Below are 27,078 nucleotides of genomic sequence, written 5' to 3' on the forward strand. Positions count from 1 at the left end.
TTATGTATGTTTTGAGTTCATGACGGGTTTTTGTGTGGTGCGTTTATCCGAGTTTCCTTTTATTTCTTTATTCCTATGATGTTTGGTTACACTGTGTACTTCAAAACTGCCTTGTCTCTCACGATGAACAACAGAATTACGCAAAACGCGTAAGCCATGTTCATCCGCAATGGCTGTATTTGTATTGTTATGCGAGGTATTGTTTGTCACTGCTATGTGCACATTTGTCTCAATATTGCGTTTAACAGCTCTGTGCGTTGCAAAGTTTCTGGAGGCCGCAATCTTTTTTGCGGCAGCGACACGTGCGGCCGCCAGCTGAGGGAACTGTTTGGTGTACAAGGCTGATGTGTACTGCAGTTCAGGCGTAATCAACCTCTGACAAAGCCCAAAAGTGTCATTATTCAACCCCAGTCGGAGGTTATAACCTTGAATAACTGCTGCACCATATTGAAACGGCTTTAATGATGAATCCTTGACCTGCGCAGGATCAACCGCCCCTCCACCCTGTAAACACATTTGCTCAAGCTTCATCCTCTTTGCCCTCAGAAGCTCTACTTCCCGTTGGAGCGTCGTCCGTCCGAGTGTGGAGTCTATCCGTTTCCAGAAAGTGGCATTAAAGTGCTGGTACAATCGCCAGTCTAGCGAATTCCACTGTTTTACCCGCTCTGCGGTCTCTGCACTTAAGGGTCGGCGAGAGCGCTCACTGCGACTGTTGAGGCGGAAAGACGAGATATCATCCAGTGACCAGCAGAGGGTGTGCTTTAGAAGCACCAGTGATTCATCGAAATACTCCGAGATGAGGATCAGCGGAAAGTCGCGTTCCACGGCAGTGATGACCTCGGCGCTACGCCTGTCCAGATCGGTGTCGTTCTCGGGCGCTGTATTATCCAGACCGAAGTCAAAGGTCAAAATGTTACGTGCATAGTGGTTGTTAGGCACAGAGGTGTTGTAGCTCCGCCCACCCTGGATCAGGAACTCCTCAAGGCTTTTGACAACACGGAATGCCGGGATCGCTTTGTAGTAAACGAACAGGGATTCCATCATCGCCACCGGATTCCGAAGAATGGAGAAGTAGAATGTGTCCTTAGGCATCAACTTCCTCACCTGAATGTCAGAAAGATATAAAGACAATATGAGCTTATGAATAAAGTCTTTTTTTTTTCTTTTTTTTTTCAACACTGTTTATGACTAACTTACAAATAAAAATGTACAATTTGAAGAAATTTTGACCTCTTGTTCTTTGTCAAAGACAGATAAACATAGCCCGCTTAACTGAAGTTCCATCACAGAATGCAATCCCCATCCAATCAGTGCAAATGTCCTCTAAATCATTCGGATCTGCACCTGCCTACATCAATCTAGCACTGGGTGATTTGTCTTCCTCTTGAAAATTAAAATAGTCAGTGGTTTCAAATGATTTATGTGCTTGCCAAGTTGTCTACGCACATTCAGGATTGCATTCACAACACAGAGAGTCTTGACAAAATTGCAAACTTCTTCAGCTCAAATGTGCTTAATGGTAAATGCTTTACCCTTTGGTGCTGTAAATTAAATAATTTTTTACTTCATCTGAGTGGTAAGAAACTTGGTAAAGGTTTTGACACTTGCTTTGTGAACACAAAAAAATAAATCATGGACATGACCTGAAAAGGTTAAATGGTCCTGAAAAAATAGTCACTCTTGTATTGTTCACAGTCAAAAATGACCGCATTGGAAAAGAATGGGAGATTCATTTAATGGAAACGTTTCGTACTGCGCCCAAACAAATTCTTCCTGAAAGCTCTATTTTTGGAGACATCAACCTCAATTTTGGAACACAGCTTGTTCAGATTTATGGCTTTGATTTTCTCAGTTTTAGAGTAAACGTGTTTTGTAATATATGTATTTCATATGAAAAATGTACAAAAATACTATTCATTTTTTTATAATAAATGTAAAAATTTATTAACTTTTTTCCAGATTAATAATCTGCAATAATAATAAGCAATTATCTGCCAAGTGTCGTCTTTAAAAAGAGACCAAACTTAAGTCTGTGCTCCAAAGCATTCAAGATTTATGACAGTTTAAGTTGGAAATTTTATTTCCAGGTCCATGCTCAAAAAGTGACTACATGGATTATAACCACTGCAAAAAATATCATTTTTGACCGACAAGTGAACAGTACCAGAGGGTCAACCAATTAAATATAAGGCCAAATCAACATAACATAAAAAAAAAAACAGAATAATAAATAAAAAGTGACATAAAAAAATGTATTTGGAGTCTGCTCCATCTGCTCTTTTGCATCAGTTGGTTAAAATCACATAACGCTATTTAATCAAATCAAAATTTTAATCAAAAACAGTGCCCATATGCACTGCATGTTTTTTACCTTATGCTGCACAATCCAGACTCATAATAAAAAGTAATGATTGCATTCTCCTTATTTATTATTCCATGTTTATATTATATTATGAAATATATATTGGTTTACAATCCACAGCATTTTAGGGGCTTCTATTCAAACCCTTCACTTTTAACATCATGAATCGTTCTTTTATTCATCATCTAATCCTGCAACAACTTTAGGGTGCATGCTTTGGTACATCTCTCTCTTGGAAGTAATGTGCTCTCAGACTGACCTCTTGTGAGCTGAATCTCATATGATTGCACAGGATGTGGAACTCTTTCACGCTGCGAGTCCTGACACCCTCCACAAAGTGTGCTGCAAAGAATGTTGGGTAAAATAACTGGCTGTGCATGTTCAGCGGCAAGGCAAACGTCAAGTTATGGCTGTCCCCGTAACGATAGAGAATGTTCAATATGGTGCTGCTGGCAGTCTTGTGCGTCTTGAGGAAGACAATGTGGTTTTTGGGTTGACACCTGACAGCTTCTGATTTTAATGTATATTTATCAGTATCGTTATCAGAGCGTGGTGGTTTTTGAATTTCAGGGTCATTTTCGTCGATAACTGGCTGGTGCTGAAATGGTTTAGCCACTTCTTGGTCAAACAAGAGTTTGTTCAGCTCTATTGGTGGAACTGCTTTGGTAATGCTGGTAAGCTTTTTTCTTGCAACCTCCAAGACCTGGTCCCTTTCCTCTTCTAAATGAGGGTTTACGCTCTCGCCTATTTTCTGTATGAAATAATGCTGGTCGACTGGTTCCTCAACAATCGCTGCTGAGACAGACCAAAGGTTTCCTAGATTTTCCCAGTCTATGCGTTTCACGGGTCTATGGATCTCTGCAGGCATCCTGACCAGCTGTTCACTCACAAGTTTCAAAACCTTGGAACTCCTAAACAAGAGAGAAAGAGACAGTACATTTTAGATATTGACCCTAATGGAACCTACACAATTCAGCAATATTTCATGTCCTATATATTGTCTTTAATGGAAATATCATCCAATGAAAGCTGTTAAATCTGAGCTAAAAAGTCTCCCTCTATGTTATATTTACTATACCTAAGGCTACATCTACATCAATCCAGATGCATTTAAAAATGCATATTTTTCTATATATTTTGGCCTTCCATCCACATTGAGACACCGTTTTTTGTCCTATGTAATGTCCTATGCCTTTTGAAGATGCTCTCTCAAGTTGTTAAATACAGTATAACAATTCTATTTTCGCATTATAATGTGGAAAGTGAAAATTTGAAACCGAAAACATATTAGAAAACGTAGACGCATGTTTAATCATGTAACGCATTTGTAGCCATATATATCTATCGTTATACCAGGATTTTGTGCCTGCCATTCATTGTTATTTAGTACAATCTTCATATTACATTACTGCAAAACTGACAGAAAATGGCTGTGTTCTGCAGCAAAACATGAGGGCAATTGCATATTACGATTAATACAACATAATTGCGATTATGTTATGATTATGTTGCCGTCTCAAGACAGCAGAGAACTTGAGTGATCGATGCCTAATAAAGCCCTCACGGTGAATGCCGAGTTGTTGCGTCGGAATATAATGAAATTGAGGTTGAGTTGAAGCAACTAGAAAATTAAATTCAAGAGTTGTTAAAGAGGAAGTCCAATCTGCTAGAGAGAAATAAACTGCCTGAATAGATAGAGTTTTTAAATTCTTCCTCTTCAAATAATGACTCTACTAGGCCCAGACACATTTTGATTATTGGAGACACAATGGTAAGACAGCTGAATGTTTTTATGGCTTCTTAATTATTTATCTTCTTCAATATTAGACTAATTTGCTAGAGAGCAAGAAACAGCCTAAGGCTTGTCGGAGAAATCCCGGTGGATTCAGTAGATCCTAACGATGGTGTATTCAATCAACGGATACATTTAAATGCAGCGTCACCACAGCGAGCCAATGTTTGAACAAAGAAAGGAATGGAAGGAATACTCCATCACCGCCACAACCGGTTTCTTCCACCATTAATAGTCCTAGAGTAGATGTTTGAGTTTATCAACGCCGCTTTTAAATTCTTCCTCTTCAAATAATGACTCTACTAGGCCCAGAGACATTATGATTATTTGAGACTCAATAGTGAATGTTTCTTATTTGTGTTCATCAATATTAGACTCAATTGCTCCAGTCAAATTAAGGTCAAGGTCAGTAGGAAATCAATTACCTTGGATGAATGATGATATTCGTAATTTAAGGAGAGAGTGCAGGAAGTCAGAACGTGCATGGAAATCAACAAAACTTCTTGTTCATTTTGAGCATTTGAAGAGTATTTTAATACATTTTAACTACTAACTGCCATAAAGCAGGGTTTTTATTCAAAAGCATCAATAATTTGCTCAACCAGCTGGCTAGTGCTGCTTATTGTCCGATAGACTTACTCGTTTTCGTAATTTTTTTTGTGGATAAGGTCACTAACATAAGGGTGTCAAGTACTCCTTTGGTTCAATGTGTTGAACAATCAGGTTGTAGGGAGGTGGTTACATTCTTTTTTTTCACCTATATCAGAACAGGATCTTTATGAATTTGATCAGAATCCTTCCAGTTTTCATACAATAGTGGTTCCTAAAAGAGGAAGGAAGTTCCTGTTTAAAGCTGCTGTCCGTAACTTTTTTGGGTTAAAAATTATCCAAAATAATAATAATTAAAAAAAACATAACCAGCCAGTGTTAAAAAATATCTGCTTGCTTTTGCCCGATTCAAAACGGTTAGCTTGTAATAATGATTTTAATTCCAGTGGTACTGGTGGATTTCCGCGGGAAATTCAAGCATGTCTTTGCGTCATTACGTCACATCTGTACACATAAAGAAGGCGTCCCGGCTAGTCGGCTATATTGCGTGAGGATGTTGGAGGTGGACATTTTTAGCCTTTTCTCACAGCATTAAATAATTAAACTTATGGCGGATCCAGAAAGGTTCAAACGACAATCACCAGTGACAACTGGACATTCACCACTTGTAAAACCCCAAATAATTCGGACTTCGGAGTGGGTAACGTTAGAGAAAAAGGAGACTGCAACTGGCCCACGCGAAAACAAGGATAAACATCGGTTCAAAACGGACGCAGAGACGGCTTTTTTTCTTTTAGGACCGGTAAGACATTTCAATAGTTCAATAGTGTAACAGTAGCACACTTGTTCGCTTAATTCACACAGTTACGGAGTTTCCTGTCTTTATTCGTTTAGCTATTATGGTAAATATTTTGTGCTAGCTATGAGAGGGAGCAATTCACCTCTACTCCAAGCAAACCAAACCGGCCTCCTCCGAAATTATATATAGTTTTAAATATGCATCGGATTACAGATACGTGTTTTTTTTTTCTTTTCTTTTTTCTCAAAGAAAACCAGTAAAGAAACATTAATTTATTGGTATGACAATTAGAAATTAGACTGCACAGAAATAGAAACTGAACTACAGGGTAATCATAATACACATTAAATGTAGTCACAATGCTGATGTTGATAATTTGAGAACAAAGTATAATTTGAAAGGTTTGACGCGATCGTTATATTTAATCAGCACGATTTACTGCAAGGCTTTCCCCCCTTAGTTGATGTGGATGTTACTTACTTGTTCAGATGACATTTTCCGATGAAAATTCGTATGTTGTCATGGTCATACTGTAGGCCTACTTCCAAAAGTAGAATGTGTGATTCTGAATGCCAGTTTCCACATCGGCGCGGTGACTGACAGACTCGCAGTCTCAAAACATTGTGTTCATCCGCGCTGTTTCATGCCGATGTGCAACTCACGCAAAGTTAATAATTACGCGAATAACTGCAATTACAGATTTCAAACAGAGATGGCGACAGAGGAAAAATGCCGGACTGCAGCTTTAAGGAAGCCAATGAGACTTAGGTCCAATTGTATTATCTAGTGAATAGCTCTCGTGGGTGGATATGTCCCAGAGGACCTTAAGATTGCAACAGTTCAAACACTTCTGAAGAAGCCCTCATTAGATCCTGCAGTTACTAATAACTAGATATCTCCCTAAAATACCTTTTATTTAAACAAAAAATTAAAATAGAAAAATAGAAAAAGCAGTGGCTTAACACTGTTGGAGGTTATGAATGAAAACATGTTTGTGTAATTTCAGTTAGGATTTAGAGAAAACCATGGTACAGAAACTGCCCTATTAAGAGTGACAAATGACTTACTGAAGGCAGAGGATGCTGGAGAGTGCTCCGTTTTGCAGATATGACTGCAGCTTTCACCATTCAATCTTTAATGATACATTAAATAGATATGTTGGAGTTTCAGGAAGGGGATTTTGTAACTGTGATGTTCCACAGGGCTCCCTGTTGGGACCAATTTTGTTTTCAATTTATTTCCAATTTACCTCTTGGATCCGTAATCCGGAGACATCACATACATTTTCACTGCTATGCAGATGATTTACAGTTATACAGGTCACTGTGATATAATGATCTGACAGGCTTAGATGTTCTTCATTCATTCTTAGCAGATATATGAAAAAACTGGATGGTTTGTAATTTTCTGCAATTGAATACTGATAAAACTGAAGTTGAGATAATCGGTCAGGGCTCTAATAAAAGTCAGGTTGAGTCAGCTCTTAAATAAGGTGTTCCCCAATTTCCCACAAGTAGTGAACAATTTGGGGTGTTTACTTTGATACCATGTGATTTTTTGAATTATGTCAAGAAGTTGGTTCAGTCAAGTTTTTATCAGTTAAGAAATATTCCCAAGATGAGACCTATTGATTTTAAGATATTATTATTATTATTGACATGAAGCACTACATGGATTGGTGCCTAAGTATTTAGCGGAACTTTTAAGACCTTATAAAACAGTTAGATGTCCCAGATCTTCTAGTCATTGTTTGTTGGCTGTTCCAAGATCCAGATACAGAACAAAATGTGTCAGAGCCTTTGCAGTGAAGGCTCCAATATTATGGAATAGCCTCCCAGTGGATATTAGATTCGCGGAATCTGTGCCTGTTAATAAATAAATAAATCATCATTTAAAAAAATTATTTGTATTGACTTTTATTACTTTGTGAAGTCTTTTTGTATGTTTTTGGATCTTTTGTTTTATGTAGTATTTTTTATTTTATTATGTAGGCCTGTTTGTATATTTTGTAAAACTCTTCATGTCGTTTTACCTGACTGTATTTTTTGTAAAGTTCTTCATGTCTATTTTACCTTTTGTAAAGCACTTTGTGCTATATAGCTTTAAAGGTGCTATTTAAATAGTTTATTATTATTTATTAGTATTATTAGACCATACATGGAATAGCGATTTTGAGTGTGACATTGATATACCAGTAAGTGGTGGGATATTTTTGTAACTCAGGGAGCTTTTATTATATTTTATGCATGTGCAGTAAGGTGATTAAAGCGTTTTTCGATGTTTCAGTGTGGACGAGGAGAGTGTTTTGAGACAAAAAAAGCAGTTTTTAAAATGACTCCGGATTCATGTGGATGCATGAATTTTAAAACGTGCTTAACCTGGCCTGTCGGACCACTCCCAGCATCTGCAGCGCCACGCAGAGGACAGTCAGGACCATCAGAGTGAACCACATAAAACGCAGGCGACTGCAACACGCGACTCTCACACACCTGTAAACACAGTTCAGAAAGAACCACAGGTTAATAAAGAACAACAAAATGCAACAAAGAGAAACAAAGTGAATGCAAGTTCGATACATGCATATACAGCTTAGCTGAACAGTCGACAGACGATAAGTTCTGTAAGTGTGAGAATTTAAGCAGAGTGAGAGTTTAAGCATGTGCTTTTAAACCATTCAAGTGCGACAAGACAAGAGACCGCGCTGTCTGTGAATATCCTGACGCACACACGACACGCGCCAGTATTGTGCGCCAGAATCGAGCTTTCACGTCTGAACAAACAATAACACACATGTATGCCAAAATGTCCGTTTTGTCGAGTATCCTATAACATAAGAGCAGTTTTGAATTAGTTAAAGTCTTAAATGAACATAAAGAGTTGTGAGAAAATGAAACACGTGTGAGATCCACGTCTGTCAGAAGCATCAGATCTTAAAGTGACAGCAGCCACTAATTCTGTCAGTAAAGTTAATCAAAGAACAAAAGGTAACAGAAAATTACTCACCGCTATTGACTGAAGAACTTTTGTAGCTCTAATAAGGATTAATCTATATTTAATTTATAATTTATGCAGTGCAGATTGTTTGATAACTATTCAATTTCCTACCTGTTAGACAGGAAGGGCACAGGTAAATAAGACATTTATGGGTTTATGTGAGGATTGTTTTAAGTTCACTTAAATTAAAATGTGTTATATTTTTTGAAGCCTAATAAAATGTAAAAAAATATATAGCTTTCAATACACTGTAATGTTGAATGGCTATAATTAAAATGTTTAAAACTGGGGGAAAATCTATTTCATTGAGACATCAGTAGCTGTATTAATATCAGTAATACTGTCCTTCATTCATAAAAAGATCCCATTAAACAAGTGTGTCTTTATCTTTGTTGTTTCTACATTCATTGGGAGATTAAAGGGTAACTTGGTAACTTTTTTAACTTAATAAAACTGTCTAGAAATCATTTGGATGGTTAAACAACCTGTTCTGGTGAAATTGGTGACTTTCCCTGCTCCCCCCAGCGTTCCCAGGCGGAAAACCAACCTTGCAACATGGGGACTAGCGTCCCGGCAAGATAGAAATCGGAAGTCTCGTGAGAAGCGTGAACCGGCGAGAACGAGCGCGAAACACGAACTGCTTTGCAGCAATTTGACATACACACGCCCCCCTCAATACTATCTAGAATTAGTACAAGCGACGATGGATCATTCACATGTCCAACGAAACTACAAAAGAGACGGTTATCGGCGGAGGTGAAAGAGAGGAAACTTTTTGACCATGCGAGGGACCACACAAGAGTAAACATTAGCCGTGCGTTCACTGAGTGAGTGGCGAGAGCTAAAAGAAAGTTTAGAATGCAAAACAGATGCTGACCTTGCGTTTCTGCTAATGCAATTGTAAGTACGTCTTTGTTTTCTTTATTCCTTATTCTTGTAAGGGTTTATAAATGTGTTCAATCCATGACCGTCTGTGGTAGTTAGCTGACTGGCTAGCGAGCCAAACGTGTTTGTATTAAGTACGGTAGATTGCTGTTGTATTGGGTTGCTGCTATCTGTGGCAAACTTGACAGACAACTATTGTCATATGCTCCGCACGATCAAGTTGGCTGGCTCCGATAATAACAAATGCACATGAGCAGCGGTAGAAAGGGGGATGAGGGTGCCGCAAGTGACATGTTTTTACTACAGACAGTGTTGTGATATACGGCCCACAGCTGTAGGGGGAGCTCATGGAGAAAACATGCGACAACAAAAGTGAAGATCAGCGAAGAAATGACTATTCTCTGCTAGAGTTGCCGAGTTCTGCTTTAACTGTGAAATTACTACATTATAAAATATTAAAAACGTTAAAAAAAAGTTTTTTAATTGCAATTAATCAAAGAAAAATGGGTGATTAATCTAGTTTTTTTTTTTTACCGATCGACAGCACTATATATATATATATATATATATATATATATACATACATACACACACACACTCACCTAAAGGATTATTAGGAACACCCGTTCAATTTCTCATTAATGCAATTATCTAATCAACCAATCACATGGCAGTTGCTTCAATGCATTTAGGGGTGTGGTCCTGGTCAAGACAATCTCCTGAACTCCAAACTGAATGTCAGAATGGGAAAGAAAGGTGATTTAAGCAATTTTGAGGGTGGCAGGGTTGTTGGTGCCAGACGGGCCGGTCTGAATATTTCACAATCTGCTCAGTTACTGGCATTTTCACGCACAACCATTTCTTGGGTTAACAAAGAATGGTGTGGAAAGGGAAAAACATCCATTATGTGGCAGTCCTGTGGGCGAAAATGCCTTGTTGATGCTAGAGGTCAGAGGAGAATGGGCCGACTGATTCAAGCTGATAGAAGAGCAACTTTGACTGAAATAACCACTCGTTACAACCGAGGTATGCAGCAAAGCATTTGTGAAGCCACAACACGCACAACCTTGAGGCGGATGGGCTACAACAGCAGAAGACCCCACCGGGTACCACTCATCTCCACTACAAATAGGAAAAAGATGGCCTAAAATGACCCCCACAGTCACCAGATCTCAACCCAATAGAGCATCTTTGGGATGTGGTGGAACGGGAGCTTCGTGCCCTGGATGTGCATCCCACAAATCTCCAGCAACTGCAAGATGCTATCCTATCAATATGGGCCAACATTTCTAAAGAATGCTTTCAGCACCTTGTTGAATCAATGCCACTTAGAATTAAGGCAGTTCTGTAATCGAAAGGGGGTCAAACACAGTATTAGTATGGTGTTCCTAATAATCATTTAGGTGAGTGTATATATATATAAATGTAAAAATCAAGAATTGAACCATGACCTTAGAATCGAAAATTCAATCGAATCAAAGATTTGGAGAATCGTGACACCCCTACTTCACGCACACACACACACACATACATATATATATACACGAGAGAGAGAGAGAGCGAGAGCGAAAAACCTGATATGAGCAATCTCGCTAGTTATTCCACTACATTGAATACGCGCTGTGGGTAAAGGCTAACAGTAACCATAACACTGGAGGAGGTCCAGGAGATGCCCACTCCAAACCATCCATTCTGTTCCAGCCCTACCTGCCCTTAATCCTCCAGTGGACCTCACAAAACCATAGCTAGAACACACACTCGCCAAAGATCTTGAGCCCACCGCAAACACAGAGCAAGAGCCTATTCCCACAACAGACCCCCTGCCAGAGGCCACGTCCATCCTGAAGCCTGGCACCAAGTCTGACCAGGTGTGAGTTGTCCCTATTTCCGAATTTTTAGTGGAGCTGGAAGGTGCGGAATCATGTCCAACCCATTCTCCAACTTAAAGGTCTTGTAACGACTGACACACATCAGATTTGACAATCAGTTATATTTAACAAATAATATTTAAAACTCACTCTGTGATCTATGGCTCACAACCAGCCATCAAGAGTGTGGCACAATGGCCCTCATTTATCATTCTTGCGTAGAAACAAGCGTATATGTTGGCGTTAGATTATGCTTACACTCCTCTCACCGCCTGATTTATGAAGCTGTGCGTACCTTTGAAATCCAGGTGTACGCAATACCTGTCCTTGATAAATCCCGCGGCTGAAAACGATCGTCATTAGAATAGCACGCCCCTATATATTCAAGTCTCCGCTTCCCCCACGCCCTCATTTTACGCCATGGACACACGGAAGACGGCAAAGAAGAGAAACTTCTCCGACGTGGAGCCGAAATGACCTATCACAATGCAATATTTTATAGTGCTGCCACTAACGACTAATTTTCTAACGACTAATCTTTCGACTAATTTTTCGATTAGTCGACTAATCTAAACGACTAATTAAAAAAAAAATCAAGTGTTTATTTCGTTGTGTCCATTTTATTTTGAACTCAACTGAAGGGCCAAAACTCTGTTCAAAAACATTATGTATTAACAATCTAAGTGTAGCGCCCCCTATGCTCTGAGTGTAACCCAAGCGACGCTCCGGATTCTTTAAATGTGTCTCTCGACTTGCAACTATGCAATAATGTTATTCTTTCCCTTTCTTTGAGATCTAATAATCTGTATCTACTAATGAATTGCAAGCAACACCATTCGGTAAGTATAAACAAATAATAACATTTAATCACACACAATAAAAGAAATATTAAACAAATGAAAACCCCTTGTATTGAGTCTTAATATACCAATAAACTTCAAATGTAAATCAACACTTGTCTCTTGTCACTTATTTTATCTTTCAGAAACTAAATAAACTCAATTCACTTTCACTTTCACTTTGTGACTTTAAGCTAGACTAACTCACTTTAAATTATTCCAATAGAATGAAAAAATCGAATTTAGAAATAACCTTTTCAGTTACCTCACATAAATCCACAATAACACTTCTTAACACTCTTGTTATCTTTGAGAAAATTTAAACACTTTACCGTAACCCTTCAGTGATCACTCGTATATGCATGCGCGCACTCACACACACACACAATGTAAACAGTCACCACCCAACCCCTCGTTGCAGGCCTGTACCGTTGCTAGAGTTCGTTGTGGCCTAGAAACAACAAATGGCCTCTTCACTCTATTGAGCAAATAACACAAAACCAGATCACCTGAATTCCTCCTTCAGCAAACGACACTTCAGCAACTCTTCATCCGCGAGCACTTACGAACACACTGGCTTTACTTGAACCATCAGCTCACCATCTTCTTCCCCGACAGCAGTGAACGAAATCCAGAGCTCATCCGATCTAGACCCGCTCTGATCCAAGTCCAGCAAACCGGTGTCCTCTTCACACGGATACGATAATCAACGTGCAGTCCATTAATGTCCGTGATTCTACCGCATTTCCATACTAATGTATTTTTCACACTATGAAAATAAACACCTAGACGAACTCCTGTTTGGAGTAACTCTTTCACAAATGTTTCTGGTGTTTTAGAAAAGTCCGAACTGAATAAATGCACGAATTAAACACTTATACAGCACTTAGATTACATTTCTTCACCTCAGCTTTTCGAACACCCCCTTCTCTCTCCCCTGTCTCAGACTCTCCTCCCCTCTCATCCAATCCGAAACACCCTCTGACTAAAGAAGGCGGGATAAACCACACAACAGCCAATGAGAATAAAGCAATACAAGAATGCTAGGCAAAAGCACATTTTCCCCAAGTGCATTACAGACAAACTTTAATCCCCCTCATTATTCTTAAGGCAACACATCTCAGTTATAATCTTATTCATGTGAAACCCTTTATATACTTATAAATCCTATAAATGAACTTCTCTGAATGACTAAAACTATTGTTTAATCAATAATAATTTCCTTCTTACTCAGAACTAACTATTTTCTGTTATATTCTCAAAAATAAGATATTAATAACCCTATATGGAATATTAATAAACCACCTGGGTTACACTCTCCCCCTGCTAAATTACTCATGTCCTCATGAGTCTCCAACTACAACTGTAGTAAGACTTCAGACTTCGGATTCATCTTCTGCTGAACACATTGTTCACAGGTGGCCATAGGATGACACCACAATGTTCTGCAAGCACTCTTCTCAGAAGACTCCTGAATCTTCACAACCATACCCCTATACACAATAGTCAAAGGCTGGTCAGAAGACTTTCCAAGTTCATCATAACTCAACTTCTGAACTGGTTTAATCATCCTCTTCGGATAATTCCTCCCTCGTTCAAGTTCCTTTTCCCCACTTGCTACATTCACAGTTTCAATTCCTTCTTCTTCAGACACTGAATCCTCAATGTTCTCCTCCATTTGACCATCAGACTCCTCTCCTCGAGTCACTTCCACCTGATCAGGATCCTCTCGAGACCTATTAGGACTCTGTACGTTTTCCCTTTCAGCTGACGGAAAAGACAGTCTTTCAAGGTTCACAGTCCTTCCAACTGGATAATAAACACAATCACTACTATCATCACTCATAGAATTCCAGTCCGCTGATTCACGATTCTCTCTCTCATGATTCACAACTTTCTTCTGTCTTCTTTCCACAGTTTTATTTCTGGTCACCACACGGCGTGAACTGTCCTCCCTCTCTGAAGGTAAGTTTATTCTCACTCCCTCACCAATCGGCAACAAGTGATCTCTGTGCAAAGTTCTCACCCCTCCTGTTCCAGTCTTTGGCTTCACCCTGTATACAGGTAAGTTCTCAAGCTTCTCCAGAACAAGGTAAGGTACTGAACCCCACTTATCTCTCAACTTCTGCTTCCCAGTTGTAGCCAAGTTTTTCACCAGCACACAGTCTCCTTTTCCGAGCTCACAAAACTTCACTCTCTGATCATAAAGTCTTTTGTTCCTTTGCTCCGTTTTCTGTGCATTCTGCAGTGATAAATCAAATGCATTTCTCAAATCCTCTTTCATTCTCTCTACATACTTCACATGCGTTTCTCCTCTTCTCCCATCTCCAGCATTTCCAAAACGCACATCAATTGGAAGGCGAGCCTCTCTCCCAAACATAAGATAGTAAGGAGAAAATCCAGTAACTTCACTCTTCGTGCAGTTATACGCATGCACCATCTGACTCACACTCTGACTCCATCTCTCCTTCTTAGAAGCATCCAAGGTCCCCAGCATGGATAACAACGTTCTGTTAAAACGTTCCGGTTGCGGATCTCCCTGAGGATGATATGGTGATGTACGAGACTTTCTGATCCCCAGAATTCCCAGCAACTCCTTGATCAGTCGGCTCTCAAAGTCTCGACCTTGGTCAGAGTGTATCCTAGCAGGTAATCCGTAATGAACAAAAAACTTCTCCACTAGAATCTTTGCAACCGTCAGCGCCTTCTGATCCCTTGCAGGATACGCTTGTGCATAACGTGAAAAATGATCAGTTACTACAAGAACATTTGATACTCCTCTCAAGTCTGGCTCAATTGATAGGAAATCAATGCAAACAAGATCCATTGGTCCTCTGCTTGAAATATGATTCAAGTACGCAGATCTTTGCGGCAATGTCTTCCTCACAATACACCTCCCACAATTCTTCACATATTTTTCCACTTCCATGGACATATGCGGCCAGTAGAATCTGTCCTTGCACAGCTCTGTCGTTCTCTCAATTCCCAGATGACCCGACTCATCATGTAGCGAATTTAATACTTCCGGTCTGTACTTTCCAGGCAAAACCAACTGTACTTTCTCTCCTCCAAGAGAATTCTGTGTCACTCTGTACAACAGATGATTACGAATAACCAACTTTTTCCCTTGTTTCCTCAACAAAGTCTCCAACACATCTGAACTCTTTGTTGTTTTCAGACACTTTCCAGACTCCACATCTCGCATCACTGTACCAATGACCGGATCTTCCCCTTGTGCCACTCTCAACTCCTGGTTAGTCAACGAATCTCTCTCATTGGTGTCCAAACGAATCGGGCAAACATACAGTTCTGGAACACCTTCCACTCCCACACCCAACTGATCAACCAGTCTGTCCTCCCCTTCTTCAGCCCAGTAAGTACTCTTCACACGTCCACAAATAGCTTTTACCCCGGATCTAGGGATATCCATCCAGTTTGTAGTTCCATCTGTATCCGCAGGAAAACGTGACAGTACATCAGCATCAACATTCTGACTTCCAGCCTTATACCGTAGGTTAAAATCATATGTGGCTAAGGCACTCAACCATCTATGTCCAGTTGCATTAAGTTTCGCACTTGTCAGAACATACGTAAGGGGATTGTTGTCAGTCCTTACTGTGAATTTTGTTCCATACAAGTAGTCATGAAATTTGTCAACAACAGCCCATTTCAGCGCCAGGAACTCCAGCTGATGAATGGGATATCGTTGTTCCGCCTCACTCAGTTTCCGACTTGCGAATGCAATTGGTCTCAACCCCTCAGGGTACTCTTGATTTAGAACTGCTCCCAGCCCTTTCAAGCTAGCATCCACATGCAGTACGTATGGCTTAGATGGATCAGCATACGCCAGTACAGGTGCATGAGTCAAACACTTGATAATAGCATGAAACGCTTCCGTGCATTCGTCAGTCCACCTCTCTCCAAAGGATTCCTTCTCTTGGAAGTATTTCCCTTTCTTCTCTACCTTCTTTTTACCCCTCACAGGTGCATACCCTTTTGTCAATTCCGTTAAAGGCCTTACGATCTTGGAGTAATTCTTGACAAATCTGCGATAGAAACCACAAAATCCAAGAAACGATCTTAATGACTTCAGATCATGAGGTATCTTCCACTCCTTCACAGCCTTCACCTTCTCTGGATCTGGTGTAACGCCTTCTGCACTCACAATATGTCCCACATACTTGACAGACGGTTGACAGAATTGACACTTATCAACTGATAATCTCAGCCCAAACTCCTCCAATCTATCAAGTACTTTCATCAGTCTTTCTTCATGTTCTTCCAAGGTTCTCCCGAAAACAATCAGATCATCCAAGTACACTATCACTTGTAGTAAGTGCATGTCTCCAACTGCCCTCTCCATCAATCGCTGAAACGTCGCAGGAGCTCCCGATATCCCCTGAGGCATCCGCTCAAATTGGTAGAATCCAAGAGGACAAATGAACGCAGTCTTCTCTTTATCCTCAGAAGCCATTTCGATTTGATAGTAGCCACTCCTCAAATCCAACACCGAAAACCACCTACTTCCCGTCAGACAATCCAAAGCATCTTCTATCCTTGGCGTTGTATACTGGTCAGGTATAGTTCTGGAGTTCAGAGTTCTATAATCAATACACATCCTTATAGCACCATTCTTCTTTCGTGCTATGACTATGGGTGACGCATAAGGACTTCTCGATTCCTTAATAACTCCTGCAGCCAGCAGATCCTTCAGATGACGACGCACATCATCTATGTCAGCTGTAGCAATCCTCCTTGACCTCTCTCGGAAAGGTGTACTATCCTTCAGCCTGATTGTATGAGTAACATCCTTCGCTTTCCCCACATCCCACTCGGATATTGAAAAAACATTCCCTCGCTCAGACAGCTTCTTTCTCAATCTTCCTTCCCAATTACTTGGTATTGGAGAATCACCAAAGTTAAAGATATTCGGATCCAACTTCGTCACAGATGTCTGTTCTCTTTGCATCACAGTTACAGTATCCGTATGAAACACATTCGCCATCACAGTTCCTTCAGAAATAGCTATGTCCTTCCCAGTCTCATTACACACTAGCAACTTGAAACTATCCACATCCACATCAGATGAATGCCAGACAGACGAAGGAACAAACACTCCAGCAGGTAACTGGTTCTCATCAGTGGCTTCCACCATCAGAATATCTTCTCTAGTCTGTTTCTTGAGTTCCACTTTACACTCAGCATACTTTTCACCATTCTGAGGTATCTTCAGATCTCCAGGACCCATCCACTTTACACTCCCTTCCACACAGTCATTCACTTCTTCCTTCCTCTGCAGCTTCTCAAAACAAGGTATGGAAACTGTCGACTGTATCCTCAAGGAATGTACAGTATCAGAAACTTCTGCGTCCTGTCCCAATGAAATAAGTCTTTGGAAGAAACTTGCATTTGTTCCGATGATAACAGGAACCTGTTTAGGACCCTTAGGTTCTGGACACACCAGCGCTAACACAGGCACTGTTTTCTGCACTCCTGTGAGCGACTCAGGAAAAGACACATCCACAAGAATATATCCCTTGTATGGATAAGTACTAGCACTCAGTCCCCAAATTGACAATCCACTCAATGGTTGAATTGGAACATTTGACAAATGTTTCTCATGAAAATGCTCAAAAACAATGGTAACTTGCGACCCACTGTCAAGCAATGCACTACATGAACGTCCATTCACTTCCACTGAAATGGTAGAAACTGGACCCACAAGACCTCTGGGCACACCATCCTTTTCACTGCCATCAGTAGTTCCCTTCTTTGAGAAACAATCTGAACGACCGGACCCTGTAGAATCATCCTTGGCTCTGCTCACTTCAGCTTTAGCTCTATGTAGGGATTTCACCAGCTTTTGAATCACCTTTCCGGTATTCTCTGTTGCTCTGCACTTAGTGGCAATATGTCCGTCTTCACCACAACGGTAACAGAAGAAATCCTCCTTAGGCTGCAACCTTCTCTCAGCATTTCTTCGAAAAGGCATTTCTCTGTAATCCAGCCGCTTTGTCTGAGTCTGCTCAGCAGTTGAGGTTATGGTCATCACTTCCAGACGTTTGTTCAACTTCTGAATCTGCATCTTCAACTCTTCCACCTCCGGGTCTCCTCGAGTAGGCTCTCTTTTCTTCTCCTGCTTCTCTGCAGCAGTCCTCATGGAATCAGCAGGCACCTTAGATGAATCTTTTCTCATCTTCAATTTCAGCTCTTGAAGTTCAGCTCTAAGCTTATTCACCACATCAGAATCAACTTCAGACTCAGTTTTCAGATTCAGTGATTTCACTGGCATTCCAATCCTACGTCTCGCAAGCTCATTCTCTTCAGCTGTCTTTATCTCATTCAACAACTCTAAGAAACCAGGAGGTTTAGCTTTTCTTTCTCTTAGGCGCAATTGTAACAACATCAGGTCAGACTCAGCAGAAGCACCTCTGATAAGTTGTTCAAGTCTCGCTCTATCCATTGACCGTGACATCAACCCTCCTTTCTGCACAACTTTCGTCAACGACTTCTCCAATCGGGTCAGGAAATCGGACAGCATTTCTTTAGCGAATTGTCTCAGCAATCTGAATGCAAAGTAAAGATCTTCACCTGATTCAGATGATCCAAAGGTATTTTCCAGTGCCTCCAAGTACTCCAAAGCACTAGCCTCAGGACTTGAAAATCTCACCACTTTCACAATATCAAAAGCAGGACCTTTCAAACTCTCCAGAATTCTTCTCCTCTTTTCCTTTTCTGAACACTCGCATTCAGATGTCATCATTCTGGCCTGTTCCAACCAGTTCTCAAAACTCTCCTCTCCAGCCGGAATAGGAATGATACCAGAGAACACCCTCAATCTTCTGTAAGCATTGGAATCTCCAGAAGGTTTTGTCTTCTCCAACAGATCACCAACAGCACGAATGATGGACTCAGGCGACGCAGCATTCGAACCAGACGAATGGAACAATGATCCCACATCACTCATGGATTTTCCTTCTTCACGAAGAAATTTTTTCAACTTCTCTGCGAAATCAGAAGCATGGAGATCAGCCGATGATACAATAACTCTCCATGGATCTTCACCATCAGCTCTCTGCAACTCAGCTGGTATGCGAGATGAGTCAATTATTTCTCGGCATTCACACAATACCATCACAGTATTTGGAGTTTTCCCCTCTTTGGAGCCTCTTACTCTCACTTTGCCAACAGCTTTTATGGTTTGGACCGCTTCTTCAATGTATGCCACCTCCGTTGTTGATGGTACCCCCATTAACATGATAGCATGATTCTCATCAATCAAAACTTCCTTACTCCACTCTGTAAGTTCAGCAGCCAACAGTGCATCACCCTTGAACTCCATCTTCAAGCTGAAAAAAGTAACTAACAGCTTCTTTAGTCTTCTCAAATCTTCAACAGGATCTCAGGAAAAGAATAATTGATCCCGGACGAGCCCCCAAAATGTGTAGCGCCCCCTATGCTCTGAGTGTAACCCAAGCGACGCTCCGGATTCTTTAAATGTGTCTCTCGACTTGCAACTATGCAATAATGTTATTCTTTCCCTTTCTTTGAGATCTAATAATCTGTATCTACTAATGAATTGCAAGCAACACCATTCGGTAAGTATAAACAAATAATAACATTTAATCACACACAATAAAAGAAATATTAAACAAATGAAAACCCCTTGTATTGAGTCTTAATATACCAATAAACTTCAAATGTAAATCAACACTTGTCTCTTGTCACTTATTTTATCTTTCAGAAACTAAATAAACTCAATTCACTTTCACTTTCACTTTGTGACTTTAAGCTAGACTAACTCACTTTAAATTATTCCAATAGAATGAAAAAATCGAATTTAGAAATAACCTTTTCAGTTACCTCACATAAATCCACAATAACACTTCTTAACACTCTTGTTATCTTTGAGAAAATTTAAACACTTTACCGTAACCCTTCAGTGATCACTCGTATATGCATGCGCGCACTCACACACACACACAATGTAAACAGTCACCACCCAACCCCTCGTTGCAGGCCTGTACCGTTGCTAGAGTTCGTTGTGGCCTAGAAACAACAAATGGCCTCTTCACTCTATTGAGCAAATAACACAAAACCAGATCACCTGAATTCCTCCTTCAGCAAACGACACTTCAGCAACTCTTCATCCGCGAGCACTTACGAACACACTGGCTTTACTTGAACCATCAGCTCACCATCTTCTTCCCCGACAGCAGTGAACGAAATCCAGAGCTCATCCGATCTAGACCCGCTCTGATCCAAGTCCAGCAAACCGGTGTCCTCTTCACACGGATACGATAATCAACGTGCAGTCCATTAATGTCCGTGATTCTACCGCATTTCCATACTAATGTATTTTTCACACTATGAAAATAAACACCTAGACGAACTCCTGTTTGGAGTAACTCTTTCACAAATGTTTCTGGTGTTTTAGAAAAGTCCGAACTGAATAAATGCACGAATTAAACACTTATACAGCACTTAGATTACATTTCTTCACCTCAGCTTTTCGAACACCCCCTTCTCTCTCCCCTGTCTCAGACTCTCCTCCCCTCTCATCCAATCCGAAACACCCTCTGACTAAAGAAGGCGGGATAAACCACACAACAGCCAATGAGAATAAAGCAATACAAGAATGCTAGGCAAAAGCACATTTTCCCCAAGTGCATTACAGACAAACTTTAATCCCCCTCATTATTCTTAAGGCAACACATCTCAGTTATAATCTTATTCATGTGAAACCCTTTATATACTTATAAATCCTATAAATGAACTTCTCTGAATGACTAAAACTATTGTTTAATCAATAATAATTTCCTTCTTACTCAGAACTAACTATTTTCTGTTATATTCTCAAAAATAAGATATTAATAACCCTATATGGAATATTAATAAACCACCTGGGTTACATAAGCATTACTGCATTTCCATTAGGCTATACCATATTAGTCAGAGTCCTAATCTAATCCTCTAATAACAAACATGTATGCATTACTTAAATTAGCTCTTTGTTCTGCCTTAAAAAATGTACAGTAAGCTAATAATGATTAATTTATGTACATTTCTGAAAAGCATAACTGATAACATCACTCTGAATAGTAAAGTAGATGCAATGCATTTTCTGTGAAAAGCGCTATACAAATAAATTGGAATTGAATTGAAAGTCTGGACTAGCCCACTATGAGTCGCGCTGAAAGCAGGCAGGCACGCAGTTTTGTAGCTCGCGTTTACACTTGCGTGCATGGCGGGCCCGTGCCGCGGTTCGCGTGAATGTGAAAGCAACACGGACTCGGGAGCGCTTGTTCAGGAAGTTAAGTAACCTGCCCATGCGTTTTAGCTGATTATGATGCATTTAGTTAAATAAAACACATGTAAGGGATGATAGTGTTGATGATTTACCTTGGATACGCGAGAGTTGAGTCTGCAGTGTATTCGCGCATTGCGCATGCAATCAGGGCAACACATTTGGAAATCCACTGTCTCCTCAAAAGAGTCCGTTTGAAAAACACAATATATTGACCCGCGTTCTGTTTTCTATCATGCGCCGTGCACGTTTGCGATGGCATAAGATGCACGCAAACTCAACAGGGTTCGATAGAATTGAGTGTGAAACCAGACCAACGCTGCGGGGGGCGCCGGGAACAATCGCGCTCGCGCTCGGACCGCAGCAAACGAGCCCACTGTGAAAGCTCCGTCACCTGCCTCCGCAATTTTTCATATCAAAGCAGTGAAGGCGGGCGGGAACGTGAAGGAAAATGATAGCAGATAAACCAGCAGGGTGCGCACGGCACACAGACTGGTGTGTGGAGGTGAATTACAGTGAGCCATTTGTGACGGGAGACCAAAAATAAATAGCGGTCAATAGTAAAACGACACGTCGACTAAAAAAATAGCCGTCGACTAATTTGCATGGTCGATTACGTCGACAAATTCGACTAATCGCGGCAGCACTATTATTTTACAGCACGTCTTTTGAATTAGCATCTTACAGTCTATGATTAGCATTCAATTTCGAATCACGTCACATGTAGGTGTACAATAGTGATGATGATGATGTGATGTGGAGAACCATGCATTCACATTAATAATTGCATGACAATTTGTAATATTGTTCTTATTATTACCATTTACCATTACCATTTATGATTTTTATTATTAATGACGCTTATTGTTATTTAGAAGAATAATGTCGTTATTATTATTATTTAAAAGAAGAAGAATGTAATTTTCATTATTTTGTCAGTGAATTATTTTTTGGTCATTGAAAGTCTTTCATTACCGACCCCAGTCCGTGCGCACCTGCTGGGGATAACCCTGAAACGTCAGGGTAAAGCGCACAGGCTTGCAACTAAAGGAATACGCTTACAAATCAAATGCTTTGGTAAAGTCACACAAATTAAAAATTGAAGTCCATGTTGCACAAAAATAAACACTGAAGTTTATAATTACTATATTGTTGTTGTTTTTTTACTGTGGGTCATAATATATCATATCTTTTAGTTTGTCAGTGCGTTTTGTGGTGTTAGGGATTGTTTTTCTGCTTCTCTGCTTACAAAGTTTATTTTACGATTTAGATTTTGACTACAGGCTCTTAGTACTGTACAGTAAGAAAGACATTTCCCTCCCCCGGAAATGAACATTTCTTAGAGTTAATAAACAATTAACACCGAGTGTTCATGGGACGAACAGGTGGATTGATTGTAATATTAATTTTACTACATTAAGTTAATTCTATTAACTGATCCAAATATTCATAATCAATTATAACAAGTTATGATTGATTATTAATATTTCTTTAGAGCTAATTTGCTACAGTCTGTTCTTCCCCGCTTGGATTTTTTTTAATTCCAAATGGCTCTGCTCTGGGTTGCTCCCTGCCTCGTCTCCTCCATGGCTCTCCTTCTGCCGACTCCACCATGGACTCTTCCTCCAATTTTCCCTGTGGATTTTTACTCCCATTCCTCCTTGGACTCTCCTCCTATATCCCCATGGACTCTTTGTCTGGTATGGTCTTTGTTTACCAAATCTGTTAAGTGTTTTAGCCCCTGAATTTACTCCTTGTGTTTCCTGCTTTGGATTATCTTCGCTTTGTTTATAAATAAAAGTATAGCTGCAAGTAGATCCTCCTTTCCTTATCCTCTTTGCTGTCTGCACTGTGGCACTTCTTCCCCCACAGATATCACTGCAATATTAAAAACGTCTTGTTCTTTTGAACGGTCTGTTCTTCAATGAAACCTGAAAAAAAGTAGGCTACCAAATTCCACAAAAATATTAAGCAGCACAACTGTTTTCAACATTGATAATAAGAAATGGTTTTGAAAATCAAATCAGCATATTCAAATGATTTATGAAGGATAATGAAGACTGGAGTAATGATGCTGAAAATTCAGCTTTTCATCTCAGGAATAAATGATATTTTAACATATATTCAAATACAAGTCAGCTATTTTGATCTGTACAATTATACACACCATAAAATGTTTGTCATGCTATATACAAATACATATTAAATTCCTTACATTTCAAAAGTGAGCAGGTTGTTTTCAGCTTGATGTTTGTGCCCTACTGGTTGCTCCTTTTCTTAAAGCAGAATACCTGATACCCTGCTCGAAGGTCTGCATTTGCCTTGGTTTCACCTTGGGACTTCTCTTTCTCTCTCTCTCTTCTTGCCCCCTTCTGTGTTTTTATGTGGCCACGGCATAAATCGCTTGGTTTGAGTCATGTTACAGATCAGCATAAATGAATTACAAACAGTCATTTGCCAGGTTAAAATTAGACTGCTGCTGTCATTGACTGTATTTTCATTTTCAACACACACACACAAAGAGAGAGAGAAAGAATGTTTTGCCTCTAACCAAGGAAACGAAACCACACTATGCTGAAACAGCAGTCCTGAAGTTCTAAACTCCAGCTAAACTTTTCAAGACCCGAGTCAATTCACAAAAGGCAGTACAAATTATATTCAGGCAACAGACTGCTTTTCTGTGGTAACATACAAACTTTTGACAGCTTAATTTATACATTCTAAAATTTGCCCAATTTTTTTTTTTTGTCTTCAACACAGCACAAGAGATCCTAAGGTTCATGCATTAGCTTATAGTAAATACAATTTTGTTGTCCAAATTGAGATCCTTTTTGAAAGTGGATTTAATAGATAAAACAATAAAGGTTGCAATTAAAGCTAAACATATTTTCTTACAAAAATACATGATAAAGATTTATAAGAACCATCTTGACTTGCATTAAATAGAGTTTGCAATTAAAGTCTGCAAGGAACATGCACATTTAATTTCTCAAAAGATGAATGAATAAGTAAGGTAAACATCTTTAAACAATTCGTTTGGCATGCTTGAACTCCTCTAATGAGAACAGCCTGTTTTTCTCTCTAAAAGATTATATGAAGTCATGAACAAGTGCATTAAAACTTTGCAATGGCTGGAATATAAAGACGTATAGTATGTTTAAGTTTTAAACAATATATATACACACGAGCATGTTTACTGAATATAATCAACATGTTTTGACCTAAAGAACAGTCATTGTTTTTTTGGTTGTTGTTTTTTTTTTCATCCCCCATATTAACAATGATTCGGTGGCGGCTGTGGTCACACAGACAGAAACAGAAAAACATGCAAACATGAGGAAAAAATTTAAACTCTTTAACAAAACCGCTCGTGTTACCTCAGGCTATACATAAACATCTGGAATAGAGAATTTAGCCTATTCTCTTGTCACATATGCACAAAAGACACATGCACACTAGTTTTCCATAATAATTAATCAAGTTATAGAGGTGAATAAATAAATAAATAAAAAACATCTTCCATAAGAGAAGTTATCAAATTATGCATCCATTGACCACAAACAGTTTTAATAACTTCTTAACATGGATGAAGCCTGTTGCTTCAACAGACTTTACATGCATATGAAGCATTGCTTTAGCTTAAAATTAAGTATTGAATATAATAAATAAATAAACATACAGGTAACACTTTAGATCACAGTTTCCATGTTACTTTTTTTATTGTTTACCAAGTAATTTGGCAATTTACTTAAAGTAACATGAGATTGAACCTCAAGGCAGCTTTTGTATTGTGTACACCGGGAACTTCAATACGTCCTTCAAGTGCCTCAAAATCTTTATTTTATGATGAGCATTGGGTTTTATTTAAAACATAGCCTATAGGCTCAGAGAACTAGGCCTCCACTTTGAAAGGTTTCTTAAATGTTCTCCAGAGGGAATCTGAGAAACTCAAAATGCGTCTCAAGTATCTTTTTTTCAATTTTGAAGTGTATAATTCACTTGCTATAATTGTAAAACCTAACCAACAGTAACATGATCCCGTAATGTAAAGTCGGACCTAATGAGGTTGAGCTGTTTTCTCTCAAGCAGACATAGGCTAAATTAATAGATTGTAAATCTATAACAGAACTGAAGTCTGGTTTTGATGAAGGAACTGCAATAGCACCACATTTTTTTCGAAACTGTAGGCTAAGTATTCACAAACATACATTTATAGCTGATTTACTTTCGATCAACTTGAAAACATAGGCTAGCGTATTATTCAACATGTTTAACGAGTTTTTAATACCCATGGCATAACATAATATTAAAATTCTCTGACATTCCTATTTGAATGAGACCGAATGAAACTCGACTCGGTTCGTTGAAACCCAATAAACTAAGCGGCGAGGAATTTCAGGAGGAACGCGCGCATCACACTTAATTCATCACGCTCGTGCATGCGAGATGGAGAGAAACGACCGTTATTAATCCAGCGGAGCTCGCGCGCATCCGGCGGGAACATACCGTCGCGCATTCACACACAACACCGTCATTTAAATGTCACTCAAACTCACCACGACGAAGACAGTAACTAAGAGTCTTTCTAAGAAAAAACTTACAATGAAGCATCTATATTGTGAAATCTTAAAGAGTTCACTTACGTGGTCCATGGTGAGGCGGTCCGCCAGTTAAATGCTCTCCGCTCTCGGCCCGTGATTCTCTGAGGAGGGAGCATGTCGCTCGCGCGTACCGGAGTCGACGACCCCGATAACCACCCCCAGCGGACCTCGGACCCCTGGAGTCGTCAAACGATCCGCCGAACTCGTGAAACACTGCTATCCGTCCCTCAGGTCCACCGGTGGGACTCCTCCCGCTAACGACGGGTTGGGTCTGAGGGAAAGAGAGAGAGTAAAGGGAGCGAGTGACAGATAAAGAGAGCTTCAAGTGGCGAAATGTACAGCTATGGCAGAAAAAGGTAGGTTTTAACATGTCCTTACAATGAAGAATGCAGAAACCACGTCCTGGAGGTTGAGGAACAGTCCAAAAAGCTTGTGAACAGTCTTGTTCTTATATTTGAGACACAAGCAATGATGTCAATACTAATGAAAACGGACATAATCCATGCCTGTCTTACTGTGATCCTATAATACTGAGTTCATTACAGACTGAGCACACCTGTCTCTCCTCCCTCTCTCTTTCTGATTGCCCCGATGTCATTGGAGGAGAGCAAGAAGTACAATCCGTTCTATGTGCCCTTGTTGTTCTTCCCTGATGAGGCAACTTGATGCCGAGACTCTGAGCACTTTGTGACTGCTAGGAGCACAAAGATATCTTTGTGTCAAGATACTGTAATACCAGGGGAGCAGCAGGTAAAAAAAGCAGACAAGAGTAGCATACAAGAAAGAGAAGGATGATTGCAAAGTGAGCAAAGCGTCGAGGTTCTCAGTGTACTGAATATCTTTGCCTTTATTTAGAGTGACTTGCAATTATTTTAAAGTCAGATTTCTTTCTGTTTTTTTTTTTGTTTTTTTTGCCTCCACCAGATGCTTAGCAGAAACATATTTTAAAATAATGATCTATATATAGAGGCCTAAAATGGTAAACAAATTGTAATAGTGAAAATTAAGGAACAAAATAGGAATCTGTTATGCATTTTATTAACACCCTGGTGAAAATGACTTTGGGTAAACAAAAGGCCTAG

General features: G+C 39.7%; 1 protein-coding gene across 1 annotated transcript; it reads right to left on the bottom strand.

Annotated features, from left to right (window-relative positions):
* On the bottom strand, window positions 1-26,338 carry gal3st2 (galactose-3-O-sulfotransferase 2). The gene is made up of 4 exons (XM_056266001.1): window positions 26,039-26,338; window positions 7,881-7,991; window positions 2,622-3,273; window positions 1-1,104 (listed from the first exon to the last, which is right to left on the bottom strand). Exons 1-4 carry the CDS (start codon window positions 26,110-26,112, stop codon window positions 1-3), a joined length of 1,941 nt encoding a protein of 646 aa, XP_056121976.1. The 5' UTR covers window positions 26,113-26,338.
* Between the last annotated feature and the right edge of the window lie 740 nt (window positions 26,339-27,078).

The sequence above is a fragment of the Rhinichthys klamathensis genome, unplaced genomic scaffold (assembly GCF_029890125.1).
Source record: "Rhinichthys klamathensis goyatoka isolate OS25496 unplaced genomic scaffold, OSU_Roscu_1.1 h1tg000243l_1, whole genome shotgun sequence".
NCBI classification, from domain to species: domain Eukaryota; kingdom Metazoa; phylum Chordata; class Actinopteri; order Cypriniformes; family Leuciscidae; genus Rhinichthys; species Rhinichthys klamathensis.